Below are 13740 nucleotides of genomic sequence, written 5' to 3' on the forward strand. Positions count from 1 at the left end.
AGGACAAGTAGGTGACGGCCCAGTTATTTGCCAGTAATCTTCATTAATCTGAGTCCTGGTCTTCTTCGTCACAGTCAAGTTGCCCATCCCTTCCGACCTACTTTTAGTTTATCCCCTTTATTTTAATGCAATTGCTTGGGATTACTGCCAGTAGGGATGGTCAGCTTCATCTTTATGGGAATAGAGTCACCAAGAGGGCCATATTAGAGAAATGGAAAACAGGATTTTACTTCAGTTTGGTGAATGGTCTGTCCACAGGAGCAATGTAGTAAGAAATGTGACAATGAAGACCATAACTCAGAGTAACCGGGCCATGCCTACATATGGCAGAGATGCATGACTTTTTTGTAATATCTCAGAGTGATCTGTCTACTCAAAGGAAGTTTATTATGTTTGTAGAGTTTCTGGTACATTCTTGCGACAGCTTATTCTTTGGCTGCTGGTTTTCTGCACAGAATCCACATGCACCTGTTTATGATGCTTGTAAATGTTCACAAAAATATTTGTGTTTTCTCATTTCTCTGCATAGAAAGCATTTCCATTTTCCAAATATTTTCCTTCAATAACACATCCTAAAAATCATTAAGTTGTCTGCACTTTTCCATGTATACTGCACTACTTTTACATTGTTTCATATGGGTGCAAGTTCAGACGTTCAGGAAGGCTATTACATATGTTTGTGATCACCTGCAAAAATTGCACGGTTTGCTCTTCAGATTACACCCTCTGCTCCTCCCTCGGGATTCACATTCGGCTACGGAAATATCATCAAGCGTGGCAGAACTACTGCAGCATTTGCATGTGGCATCTCTGCATATAAACCATGATGACTCTGCCCGTGTAAATCAGGATCAGATGTTGCTTGCTGTGTAGCCCACTTTTTACACGTTAGCTCAGAGAATGTTTTTTTAATCACCCACGCACTGGCATAACGAAAATTGAGGCGGCCTTCCTGCACGGTACGAAGAGGGATCCCTCCAGGCTCAATCCGGAGTGCTCTGGCCAGAGTCCAGTACCGACGGGCCCCCCCTGGAGCTTGGGCCCCCCCCCCCGCACCGTGGGGTCTGCGGGGGCCTGTGTTACGCCCCTGCACCCACGCTGTGTTTGAACCCCTACTCAAAGGGAGAGAGGGAGGCAGGGAGAGACTGAGACTGCCCCCCAGGCTGTGAGGATCGGATCAGTCCTCATAGTGTGGGTAAACCCTGGTAGAACCAGACAAACATCATCTTTGTGAGGACCGGTCCAGGTAGTGTGTTTAGGTACTTTTGAGTGAGTGGATCAAAAAACTACAAGTGCAGTTACACTTGCCCCAGTCTGCCTTATAGCCTACCCTACTATCGAGGCGCATGTGGAGTTAGAATAGTAATTACTCACTTCATTATGGCCAATGGCCGGTCCGCATAGTAGTAGCTAGGTTATGGTGAGTGTGTGTCCTTAATGGAAGTGTGCTACTTCTGGGGCAACCCATCCTTTCCCAAAGATTGACATTCAGCTTAACACAGACCATTCAGGACACACAATCTTGGCTCTGCCCTACATTATCTGAAACTTAATCCAGAAAACACAAACACTGTTTCTGTCGATCTTCCATCTTCGAAACAAAACAACTGCCAAAGCTTTCATCAAAATTGTAATCACAGGTCGAAGCTATGACATGGAGCCCACCTGTTTATTTTGTATTTCAGAAACAAACCCCACATAGTACTGGTTTATTTCTCAAATCAATAAAATGACCTTGGTGAGCAGGGAATTTTCTCCCAGTGTGTAAGGTTCATTGTTCATATTTGCTGCCCTGGTCCACCATCCCTCGCATGTTAGTCCTGGGCAGGAACATGTTGCATTGGAAGGCGCGCTGTGGGCATTCCGATACGTTAACTCAGTGGCCCTGTGGCAGATGGGCTGTCAGGTCATAGGTTTTTGACTGCTTAGCCTAGCAGTTGAAGGAGGCAGGGGAATGGCAGGTTTGCCAGGCAGGAGCTCTGATGATTTACAGCTGAGATGAAATTCTAAGGGGGGCCCTTGATCTTCTTGCGTTCATTAAACTTCTACCAAACAATTAACGATTGCAACTGGGACTGATGAAAGGGATCAAATCATTTATTCCATGTTCAGATTCATTTGATTTTCTCACGACAATGTTCATGCCGAAAACAGGACCGAAATATTCTTGAAATTCTGTTTTCCAGGAACAGCAGATCCAACATTCTCATAGGTTTTTTTTATTAGCCTTTATTTGAAGCCGTTTTGGGTGAGAGATAATTAATCTCTCTGACATACGCACTCTGTATGGTCAATGAGTAGACTACTTGACAATACAGGCAATGAACTGTATGCGGGTTTATGGGGCATTTATTTTATATTGTGTCAAGAACATGCAGCTTGCTAACAACTAAACATTTTTAATTGCAGGCTCTTTGCCAAAGTGGGTGGTGAACAAGGTTTCCCAGTTTGTAGCTCCTAAGGTAAGCATGACCATCAGTGCCTCTAAACTCGCTGGTACATTTTATCTAGGTAAAACTTTCAAAAACCTGCAGTTTAAAAATTCAAAGATTTTCGATTTATGGGGAACTCCAAATACATTTACTCGGCTAGAGTTGACCCCTGCAATGGCCTCTTCATCAACTTGGGGCACAGGCGTAAGTGGGAAGGGCTGCACTTATATTTTTAAAAGATTTCTGACCAGACCCTGTCTCCTCTATTTTGTTTATAAGGGACTTCTTGTATAATGGCTCAGAGCATTATTATCAGTCAGTCCACCCTAGCCCTCATTACAGGTGATCTTGGCTAATTAATCCCAGTTATTTCCCCGCTACCGGAATTACCATTAACAGGGGTGCTAATAATTCCGGAAGTGGGAGAAATAATAGAAATACCATGTTTTGGTGAATAAAATTTGTGAATTGGGGTTCCGGAGGTGATCCCTACATGTTTTTCCTAGTGTGTCACACGACATTATAACTGCTCTAAGAAGCCAGAAAGTTTCATGAGTACATACAATTTCTAATTAAGATGGGCCTGATAACTTTTGTTACCTGCCCCTCAAAATTAGGATCCCAAACATAATGCTTGCCTATGTGTTCAACTCACCCCACTCGGAGACTTCATGCAAGAACCTGGCTAACGCTGCCTCCTCAAACACCCTTAAACTCTAAATTGTCATACAGGAAGCCAGCTTTGTAGAAGAGGTTAGAAATGATTCATTAATTGTTGGTGTCCTAAAACAAAGTTATTATGCAACGCAATAACAAACAAGCATTTGAAATGCAATAGGTCTCACATTTATGAGAGTTTGAGCTATTGGCATTGTAAATGGCAATGCCTTTTAATTTATGTATTGTTTTTAAAACAGATAAATTAAAGGCATTGTCATTTACAATGCCAACAGCTTAATCTCTTGCAAATGCGAGACCTATTGCATTGCTAATGCCGCACCCGTGCTATAAAAATAAAAAAAACATCAGGAGAGAGCGTGTCCTGACTGCAACAGCAGTTAGGACAAAGCTATTTGAGAAAATAGTGCTGGGAGGTTGTAATTAAAGCCCACTGAGTAACAACACAAGAAACGGGGGGTGTCGCCATGGGAGGTTACAAAACGAGACAAAGAAGTACTAAGGAGGGACTACTAAGCCTATTGACCAATGAACAGCCACAGTTTACATTGGACAATGACACAAGCCAATTAAAAATATGGGTGGCGAGTGGGTGGAGCTTCAAGTCCCTACCTGAATACATCATGCCACGCAGAGTATCACATGCGCTGCCCAAGCTCAACCGTAAAATACCTGTGAATCTCTGAGGAATGGGGTATCCCCATACATACAAAAATGAGGCTGAGATTCCATTTACGGCATCTAAAGCAAGCTGCATAGTTGGTAGTTGAAACTAAGCTTTCAAAACCAGGAGAACCCAGTAGCAATGACGTGCATGGAGAAGGTGTAGATGTATACTCTTTACATCATAGTCTGCCATTGGGATATTGTGCCGGGGAAGGATCATCATTTATGAGCCCGCTGTTGTAAAGTTTCCTTCTTTGTAAGAACAAGAGAGTTTGTAGGACTTTGTGTTTCAATTTAGGTTCTGTACTTATGCAGAGTAGATATTTTCCTTCCCAAACCTCTATGAAGGGACACAATACATAACATGAACTCAGTCATGAGTCTTGTGTTTACTGCCGTGGTGACTTCCTTTCAGCTCCTAAATGATTGAGGTTAACCCAGAAGGCTACTAACGTGAGCATTCAGTTCATGCATATGGACACACTGATTATCAGTGAGAAAGGTTTAGATGTACAATTGCTACTGCTCAGGCAGGGTGTGACAACGCTTTACTAAATTTACAACCAAACCCAGGTGCTCTTTTTAAGTCCAGTCCTCACTTACCAGGATCACCTTGCCTCTGGTCAAACATCTCTCCGCCTCTCTGACTATTTTCAAGCAAACTTTGAAGGCTGGTCTTTTCATATACTCAATTCTTAGACCAGCGACAAAAGACCCAGTTGGTTGGTGGGTGATATATAAAATTATGCCAGTAGGTCAAACCTCAAATTTTAGAACTACAGATACTTTCTTGGTGGTTGCACTTCCTGGTGCAGGTGGTCACCACTTTGGGCCTTTATTGTCCATAACCCATTCCTCGTCTTCTTAAAGTTTGATGCACTGCAGTCACTTACTTTTCCAAATGCCTTCTACAATTATCTAAATGTCCACCACTTTCAATGAATTCACACCTGAAGAAATATTTTCATCCTTCAATATTCAAATACATGCCAAGGATCTCTGTTCGAGCCCAGCTCACATTCCGATCATTACCTCCTTGCCAAGAGAAGTCCTTTATGACATTTGAAGAATTACTTCTCATGGCCAGTTCGTCTTGGGACTGGTTGAAAATTGCGTACTTATTAGAGGTAAAGATGTCCTCCATGCTTGGATTCAGTCATGTGTAAGGCCCACCTGGCATAATGCTGGCTTAGTGAGGGAATGGGTGTGGATGTGGTATGCCGTGCCAGAGGACAGGTGCATGAGTGTCTCTTTTGCTGCATGGCTGCTAGGGCTGTGATGACTCCCAAAGGGTGGGATAACTGAAGATATTTCCTAGCAACTGGGAGAGGAAAATGGTGCTTAGTCAGGTGAATGAGCTGAGTGCTTGCAGTAGAGAAAGGATGTGTCAGGGGATTTGTAATGAGGGAATACAGCAGGAACCAGGAGTGACCAGTACACCCAAAAGGACGCTATCTTGGTTTCCCTCTACTCAGCATTCAGCGATAGGCAAAACAACAACTCCCGCAGCCTTGAATTCGGCCGAAGTGTCCTTGACTCGTTTGAGGTGGACATGTCAAGGGAGACAATTAGAAGAGGGCACATAGCTGGGTCAACCACATAGGACTACTGTTCTTTTGTGTAGACGTGGGGGATAAACAGGGAACTTGTGTAACCAGAGTGTAGCTGGTGTTGTGTTAGTCCTCTTTGAACAGTAACCTGTTGTCTAGTGCCTTAGTGCTTCTGGCTGAGGATCCTGGATTCCCAAATAGGGACCCGTTATATATGAACTCAAGGTGGTTGGTAGCGCTTTACAAAACCCCAAATAAAAAATTATTAAAATATCAAATGAGAACCCTCCAGGATATCCATTGGGCCTCTACAATGGTTCACATAGGCTGTCTTTAGAATTCTGCTAGGAGGGACAAGTTGTCTAGGGCTAGATCGATTCTTAAGTTTTAGTGTGTGTAGTGTTCTTTAATTTGTTGTGAGTTTTGAAGGTCTTTATCCTTGTGAGCCATCGCTACAGAACGGAGAATGCTTGAGGTACTGCTACAGTAGGTTGTACCTTCAAAGAGAGGTTCAGACCTAATCTACATGAGCATGAATGTGCCTAAGTTATCTCAAGTGGGCCTCTATCAGCATGTGGAAAAAGTCTGTTCATGTTTAAAGGTAAATTATCTGACACGCAGTGAGCAGCAGTTTCTTTAGCCTTTTGCAAAGCAACAGTGGATGTACCAGAGTATTGCATTTGCTTTCCAAGGCACAAGTCATGGCACACAAACCTAGTGCTCACAACACTCCACACACCAGGTTTAGTGTGGAAACCCCTCTCTCCTCTGCTTGCTATACAGGTGCTGCACGCCTTGGCGTGTAATGGGGTGCATTGGACCTCCGCTGTGCAGTACTTTCTATGTCCCAGGATAATCAGGGATGGACCTGTGAAATATTATTTCCGTTCAAACATCATAGCAAAAACATTCAAGAAGATGAACAGTAGCTCATGGGAAGTAATATGTGTGAGAACCACCTAAGGTACATGAATAAATGCATGGGGAGAAGTGTATGGCTGAGTGTGACTCGTGGCTCCATTTCGAGATCAGTGCATTCTATCGACCTCCGGACACTGTGTACTTGATGCATTATTTTGTCTTGAATTTCTTGAACACTTCATGTTCTGGAATATTGGTTCCCAAACACTGGGATTATGGTTGTAATTATCTGTTCTAACCTATTTTGAAAAAGATCCTGTTTGCAGCATGCTCCTAATTTCAAATGCTTTCTCCGGAACCGAACAGTAGTGTAAAGGTCACAGTGGAGTCGGGTATTTCTTCTGACCAAACCAGTCAAAAAGGTGAAAGGGTGGAATCCACACCTTCGGTTGTCTAACATCCATCCACGCTTGAAAATGTATTCTCTATCGATGCATCATGTGATCTTAGGCAATTGACACCCCCACTTAATGCACTGTTAACCTTAAACCTTAGTAATCGTGCCTGTTGGTTGTATCTTCTGTTTCATAGGCAATGAAGAAAATCTATAAAGCCGGCTTGAAGTACCAGGACTGGAAACGGAAGCATAACCCTGGGTTCAAACCCTGGGTCTACCCTGAACAGAACACCCTACCCACCGTCAACCTGGCCGAGCTGGAGATACAGCATGCCCACGAGCTGGAGAACATCGACGAGAGCGGCCTGTCCGAAGAGAAGACGCACATCAGCGACGAGGAAGAGGGCTTTCCCAAGGAGTAATGGGGTGCGGAGGGTCTGAACCAAATCCCTCCTCTCACCTCGGCCCTCCACCAACCTGCCTGCTGTCCCTCCTGCTCCACAGTACCCACCAGGGCTCTCTGAACTGTATAAATACTAACACCCAAAGAGAGGTCTGGGGAGAGGTGTGCTAAGGGAGCAAGATAAAGGGGTAGTAGGTGCCTAGGTATAAAAGTTGGATCTGTTTAATTTAATATTTTCTGGTCTTTTGTATATAATGCTTTTTTTTCCCTTAGGTTGCCCACAGGCACATTCTTGGCTTTCTTTTATTAGTCTCTTTTTTATGTTTATCTTATTCCAATGCCAGCAGCAATTTGTGTATAGAAATCCTCATTGGTTTCTCAAACCGGCAGCTGAAAGAATGGAAACGGACTCTTTTAATACAATAAGCAATAGATTTGTTCATGCCACTGTCCTCCTGCAAGTCTGCTTCATGCAGCAAGTCTGCACACAGGCCACCGAGATTTTACTGCGAGCCCATTTACTGATAGAGAATGGAAGAAAGTGAGTAATTTGCTTGATAATTGGGTATTTCCACAGTTGTATGGAAAGAATGGAGTAGCCACTAATCTAATTCTGCTCTAAAATCTCTTGAAGGCATTATATTCAGGGTTTTTCATGCTTGGTTGGGGCAGAATAACGATGATTTATCATTGGGGCCCAGCTTTGAACGGAGATCTTCATAAATTAAGGATTCGGTCATTCCACACAAAAGGAAACTAAAACCCAGCAAATGAGGAAGAAAGTATATTACTGAACTCAAAACTACCATAAGAAGCGTTGACTTCCTCTCAACCAAAACTATTACAATGCTGGAGTATCCAGTGGAGGGGCCCTCCCTGGAACTCGACATTACAAGAACTAGTACTTGGACGTTATGCCAGATATTAGGCTGGACGTGCATTTTGATTACCCTCATTCCATTGGCATTTATGAATAGTTCTTTAAATATCCCAGCACAATATTTTTCAGTCTGAAAGGTTTCTCCTGTCTCTTGCCATAAGGTCATTACGTGGGATGTTAAAGTCAATTTGGCATTCAGGTCATAAATTTATTCTCCCATAACATTTAACAGTTATAGGAGGGCTTTAGCCTACATGGAAGTCAAGAGGTTGCCTCTTAAAGGTAAGATTAGGAGGCAAACTGATGGGAGCGAGTGCGGTCAGGTGTGTATAATCGTTCATATTTCAGGATAATGGATCCAAACTCTTGCACAGGGCAGCTCTCCAAATCTTTCTTTAACATCCAATATGCAGGATTACACACATACCTGATCCTTCCAGCTCGCCTCCTGATCTCGCAGGAGTGATCACAGCCTCGGTCTGTGTGGGCTGGCTTATGTGTGGCTAGCTTGTAAATCCGTATTCCAGAAAAAGGTAGAAAGACTAATTTGCTTTGAGCCTATGGGGTACCTGCTTGGTAACCAATGGCTTGAGATTTGTGCACTCCACACCCGCAGTTAGTAAGTGCTGTCATCTATCTATCCACCCATTCATTTATTCAGCTCAAAAGAGGATATTGTCAAATCAGTATCCATTGAGTCTTGGCGCTGGACACTCCTATCTCAACTATCGAGAACAACATGACATGTGGATATGAGATTGGCACGTGGCCTGGGTGAGTGGCCACTTTGTTGGTTGGAGTTGCATATCTACAGTAAGTGAGGGTATTACTGGGAATACAAGAAGCAGGTGTGGACTGGCATCTAAAGAATTCAAAATATTCTTGCCTCTGAAGATACAGCATGTGTGAAATCTCTGTATTCATATAGGTCACCATGCCTTTACCAAGATCGGAGAGGGGTTTAATTTTGGACATCACTCAATAGTAACAGATGCAAGTCCTCTTGTGATATATAGAAGCATTAGGTAGCAAGCAGCAATGCCTTAAACCAAATTACCATACCCCCATTGCCACCACCTCACCCCACACTGGCGCGAATTACTTTTCATATATGATTACTGCATGGATTGAACCATCGACGCTTGATTGAATGCGGCACGTATGGTTTCTCTGCCAAATACCACTTTCTTACATAACTGGGCTTTAAGGCGGCACCTGTGCATGGCATCTTGGGCCATTTATAACTAAACAGAAATTAAACAATTTGCAGAGAACTAACTAAGTCTGGTGTGGTGAATGGGTCATGATAATAGTTCACACTGATAGTGAGCTGAGCCTAAGTTTCACTTCGGTCTCAGTCAACCACATGCATCTTTCATATCCCAAAGAGCTTAGGCTAAACCTCGCTTTTCTCTTTCGGTAACCCCATCGTGTTGTAGGCTGTGAAAATGAAAGTGGACAAACTGTGTTAGGTCAAAATATGGATTCCTGTTGGGGTATTTATCATTATGAGACCTCATTTGAGCTTATGAAAGTTCCCATGCATCATAGGCCATACATGCCTCATCGGAATACTCATCTGGGTTACAAGTATACACAACTGCATTGAAGCAAAGAGCAATCAGTCAAAAGATATCTTAAGCATGGTGGGTTAATCCAATTTAAAGCAATGACTGAGTGGTGTTCCCCTCTTTGGATGCAATCCGTAACCCCCATGTGGCATTCATGTTGTTCATAGGCATTTGACGAGGTAGATCAAGACAAATTTGAAATGAAAAGACATAAAAACTAGAAGACAGAACCTAAAAGTACAGAGTAAACTGGGTGAATTGACTACATATCTAAAAAAAGAGAAGGAGGCAGGTAGTACAATGGACACAAAGTACACCTAAATATGTAAACAAAATGTAAAGAAAAAGGAGCAAAGCTCCCATACAAACAGGCTTGAGCTTGTTGTTACTGTCTCTTTGTATCTGTGTTTTTATTCTGACATACCAACCATTCACTCATTTCTCAGGATACAGGTATAGTCTTAGCAAGAGTAGGCTTTCAGGGCTGGCAGCCTGTGGCAGGGAGACACTCCTGGGCATATTGGTACTGAACCAGATGTCAAATGATGTTTTTTCTCCTAGAACAAGACTGAATTTAAAATGAATCTATATTTTCTGATTTTTCACGATATGTATGTTTTAGTAGTTGTTGAATTGCTACTCTCTTTAGGGGGTTGCGCTGTAGTTGTCATGTAACCCGTTAAAGTCATGGGTTGCAGTGATATATTGGCAAATGAGTAAAGTTTTAGTGTGTAATTTTCTTGTGAAATAAATGTTTTACTCTCACTTGTGCTCTGTTCTTATTACTAGTCTGGTCGCCAGGGTATGGTAGCACATGCTGCCAGTGCTTAATTTGTAAGACAAGAGGTGCCTGGGCCCAAAGTATTGCCCAGAAGCCTGTGGCTGGCACCACTGAATAGTGGCAAGCTGAATACCAAGGCGGAATAGTCTTGACTCTGCCTCATGAATCTCTAATCCCCCACTAGGCGCTTATGATCCTTAATCTCACTCTGACATGTTCTAGTTTTCTCCCTTTGTTTCGGTTCTCTTACTCTCCCTCCCGCCCTCCCCTCCCCCAGTTTGGTTTTCCCTCTCTTGCTCTAGGTCAAAGTCTGGTGAGGAAAAATAAGTTTTGGTCCCCAGAACTGAGTGCTGGTGGGCCCCACTTGCCACCACCTCCTTAAATTCAACACCACTGCACGATTTCTGCAACATTAGGCACTGTTGCAAAATGAACTCGGCAACTGAAATGCAGAATGGCATGTACAGAAATCAAGAAATCACCCGGAAGTAGAATTGCCTCTGAAATGTCATTATGACTGGGGAATCTTGCATATCTGGCAGCTGATTGGCTCTGACCAAGCCCTGCCACATTTTCATGATCCAAATTATCAAGAATCTGCTCTGGGTCCTAATAGGTCAGGTGTCCATATGCAAATCATATATCCTCCTCTGAATTAGCTAGATCTTTCTCTGGGTCTCGTATACAGTTTAGTTCCAGTATGAAATAGTCACTGATTAAAAAGAAATCCATTAGAAGCAAAGGCAAGCTGGCAGCCTCCTGTCAGTTAAGGAGTAGCTCTCAGCAAACACCCCTGCGGCCATTGGTTTGATGTTCTTCATCCCCAGAGAGCGAAGTAAAAAGAAGTTGAAAATATATTGATGAAGGACTCGGTGACATCTGCTTGGTCTATGATGCGCAGCTAGCCTGAAAGAGGAACCAGAGTTTCCCCAAAGGTTAGTAAAATGGGTCAACCCTTCTGAGGGGGCACACAGCAGGGGTACATCTCCTGCCCTTTTTTTGACTAAACTTTCTTTGCCAGTGCAGCAATCCTCTAAAGTCATTCTCTGTTCCACGCCACAGATTCACCCATATTAACCCACAACCGTTCCTGGTGCACATCATAAATCTAGTAAAAAAGCACCCTGTATCCCTGGCAGCCCCTTAGTTATCAACATCTTGATCAGTGTGCCTTTGAAAATGAACACACACTCAGCTGTCCTGAGCAAATTAGAAGAAAAAAAGAAATCCGGGCTCTTCCACCCACCAAGCTGAATAGTGTTTGGAACAGCCACTTTTATGAAGGATTAACCAGTGCAGGGTCCCGCAGAGCTTTTCTAATGCAGGCAGTCCTCCAAGGATACCGTGGCATCTAGCTCTTGTCACCAGACCTTTGTGGGCTCTTCTTCTGTGTCTGAATGGGGGCCTCTCAAACTATCTTTTAAGGGGTTCAGATCAGCCCGGAAATGTGCTAACATCACTATTAGACAGCCTGTTTTGAACATTTTAAAGGTTCTATTCACCTCATTCTTTCGCCCACAAATATGTAGTAATATACCTTAAGGTATTGGCAGCAAAATATTTTATTACATTTCATTATCTTTTAAAAAAAAAAATAGTAAGATAAATTCCACATAAATGTACAAAAATATATCATGGGATATCAGAAATACCAATTGCATTAATTCTAGAACTCCAATCCCAGGTCATTGTCTTGTATTGTTTTATTCAAATATAGCCGATAAGGCACCATCTGGCACATGCATCAACAATGACTTTTGCGATTCCTTAATTGCGATTTTTAAGGAATCGCAATTAAGGAATTGCAAAAGCCTATGCATGTAGAAATCGCTATAAAAATAGCGATTCCTATAAATTCCTTAATTGCGAGTCGCAAATTGCGAATCGCAATTAAGGAATGCCGTCCCGTTCATTCCTATGGGCCTCCAGGTCCATAGGAATGAATTGGAGATTGCATGAGCAATTTGCGAGTACCAGTAGGTACTCGCAAATTGCTCATGCAATTTCAAGGGTGCAAGGGTGTCAAAAAGACACCCTATTGCACCCCTGAAATTGATCTGTGCACATATGTTGCACACACACATGCTCTAAGGGCATGTGTGTGCGCAACATGAAACTTTGAAAAATGCACAAAAGTGCATTTTTCAAAGTTTTTGCAAATTACCATGAAGTTCAACTTCATGGTAATTTGCTCCCCCTATTAGCGAAATCGCAAATTTTTTAACTTTAATGCATTGCATTTAAGGAATCTCAATTTGGGATTCCTTAAATGCAATCGCAATTTAAGGAATCGCAATTTAGAGATTCCTTAAATTGCGATTTTTGCATTTGGGATGATGCATCCCAAATGCAAAAATACCGGTCGCAAAGGGGCAGATTCTGAGAATCTGCCCGTTTGCGACCGGTTTTTCCTTTGATGCATGTGCCTACATATGCTTTAGTGGACGTGTGGCATAGTGATCCGAATTGTGTGCTAATTGGAACGGTGCAGGTTTGTAGTGTGGCCTAGGTAAGAAGTGTTTTGTGTCAAATGGTCAAATTTGTGCTTTTACTGTATTACATATCGCTGCGCCTGGAAGTGTAATGGAGCAAAAGGAAGTGAGAGAAAGGGCACCGTACCTGGTTGGAAGGATCTGTGAATGTAAGTGTGGATGTTTGAAAAGTGTTCCTGTGTTGTGTGTGATTGGTAGTTGCTGGTCCTACCATGTCACCGTGGACGCCTAACTGCATGTAGTGAAGAAGAGTAACAAATAGCTGAGTGTGTGGTGGTCCATCCTATCCTTGTGGGAGGTTTCTTTCCAGCTGGATTGGTGCCATCATTAATCCCGTGTTTGGAGGAGCAGGCTGTCTACTGTCTCTGAATTCCATCTGGTGTAGGACGTCTCTCCACTCTGCAGTGAGTGAGTTCCATAATGTTACCGCCGATGTGCAGAAGGAGGTTGCATGAATGAGTTCCTCTTTGTGGGGAGAGACGTTGTTGTTCGTATTATACTAAGCCACTTCCGTTGTGACTCTAAAATTCACATATGCACAGTTGACTCGGAAAAACAACCAACTTTACAAAGACAGGGTATGTGGGTGTCTGGTCTAATGGGGACACATTTTGTTAGTCCCTTCATTTTCTGAATTAATGTCAGCTTAAATCTGTACAAACGTGCCATTCTTTTCTTTACTTGGACACCAGCCGCAGCCTACTTCCATGTCCTAGGTTCATGTCCAAGTGTTTACTTTCCATACATAGATGATAACTTTCAGTGGACCAATACAAGTGATATACAAGTATCCCGGAAGCGCGCAGACAATTCTAAAGAAATCAGAACACTTAACAGAGACAAATCACAGAGGTGGACTTGATCCACAAGGCTTGAGGTTTTGTACCCAGCTTTACTGGCACAATGTTTCTGAATGACCCGACGTTTGTAGCCGTACCACAGAATGCGCTCCACACATTCATGTAGAGTTTTATTTTGCTTTTGAGTCTATCATAAAACTTATTTTTTTGGTGGGAGAAACGAGGAAGG

The 13740-nt window shown here is 42.9% G+C and overlaps 1 protein-coding gene across 1 annotated transcript in view; it reads left to right on the forward strand.

Moving 5' to 3' along the window:
- Window positions 1–10203, forward strand: part of LOC146810699 (START domain-containing protein 10-like) — a 234811-nt gene extending 224608 nt beyond the window's left edge. The window contains exons 5-6 of the mRNA XM_085617770.1: window positions 2410–2462; window positions 6779–10203. Coding sequence (XP_085473896.1) covers window positions 2410–2462; window positions 6779–7006 — 281 coding nt within the window. The 3' untranslated portion in view covers window positions 7007–10203. The remainder of the gene's footprint in view (window positions 1–2409; window positions 2463–6778) is intronic.
- Window positions 10204–13740: the final 3537 nt, after the last annotated feature.

This window comes from Triturus cristatus, chromosome 7, assembly GCF_964204655.1.
Source record: "Triturus cristatus chromosome 7, aTriCri1.1, whole genome shotgun sequence".
NCBI classification, from domain to species: Eukaryota; Metazoa; Chordata; class Amphibia; order Caudata; family Salamandridae; genus Triturus; species Triturus cristatus.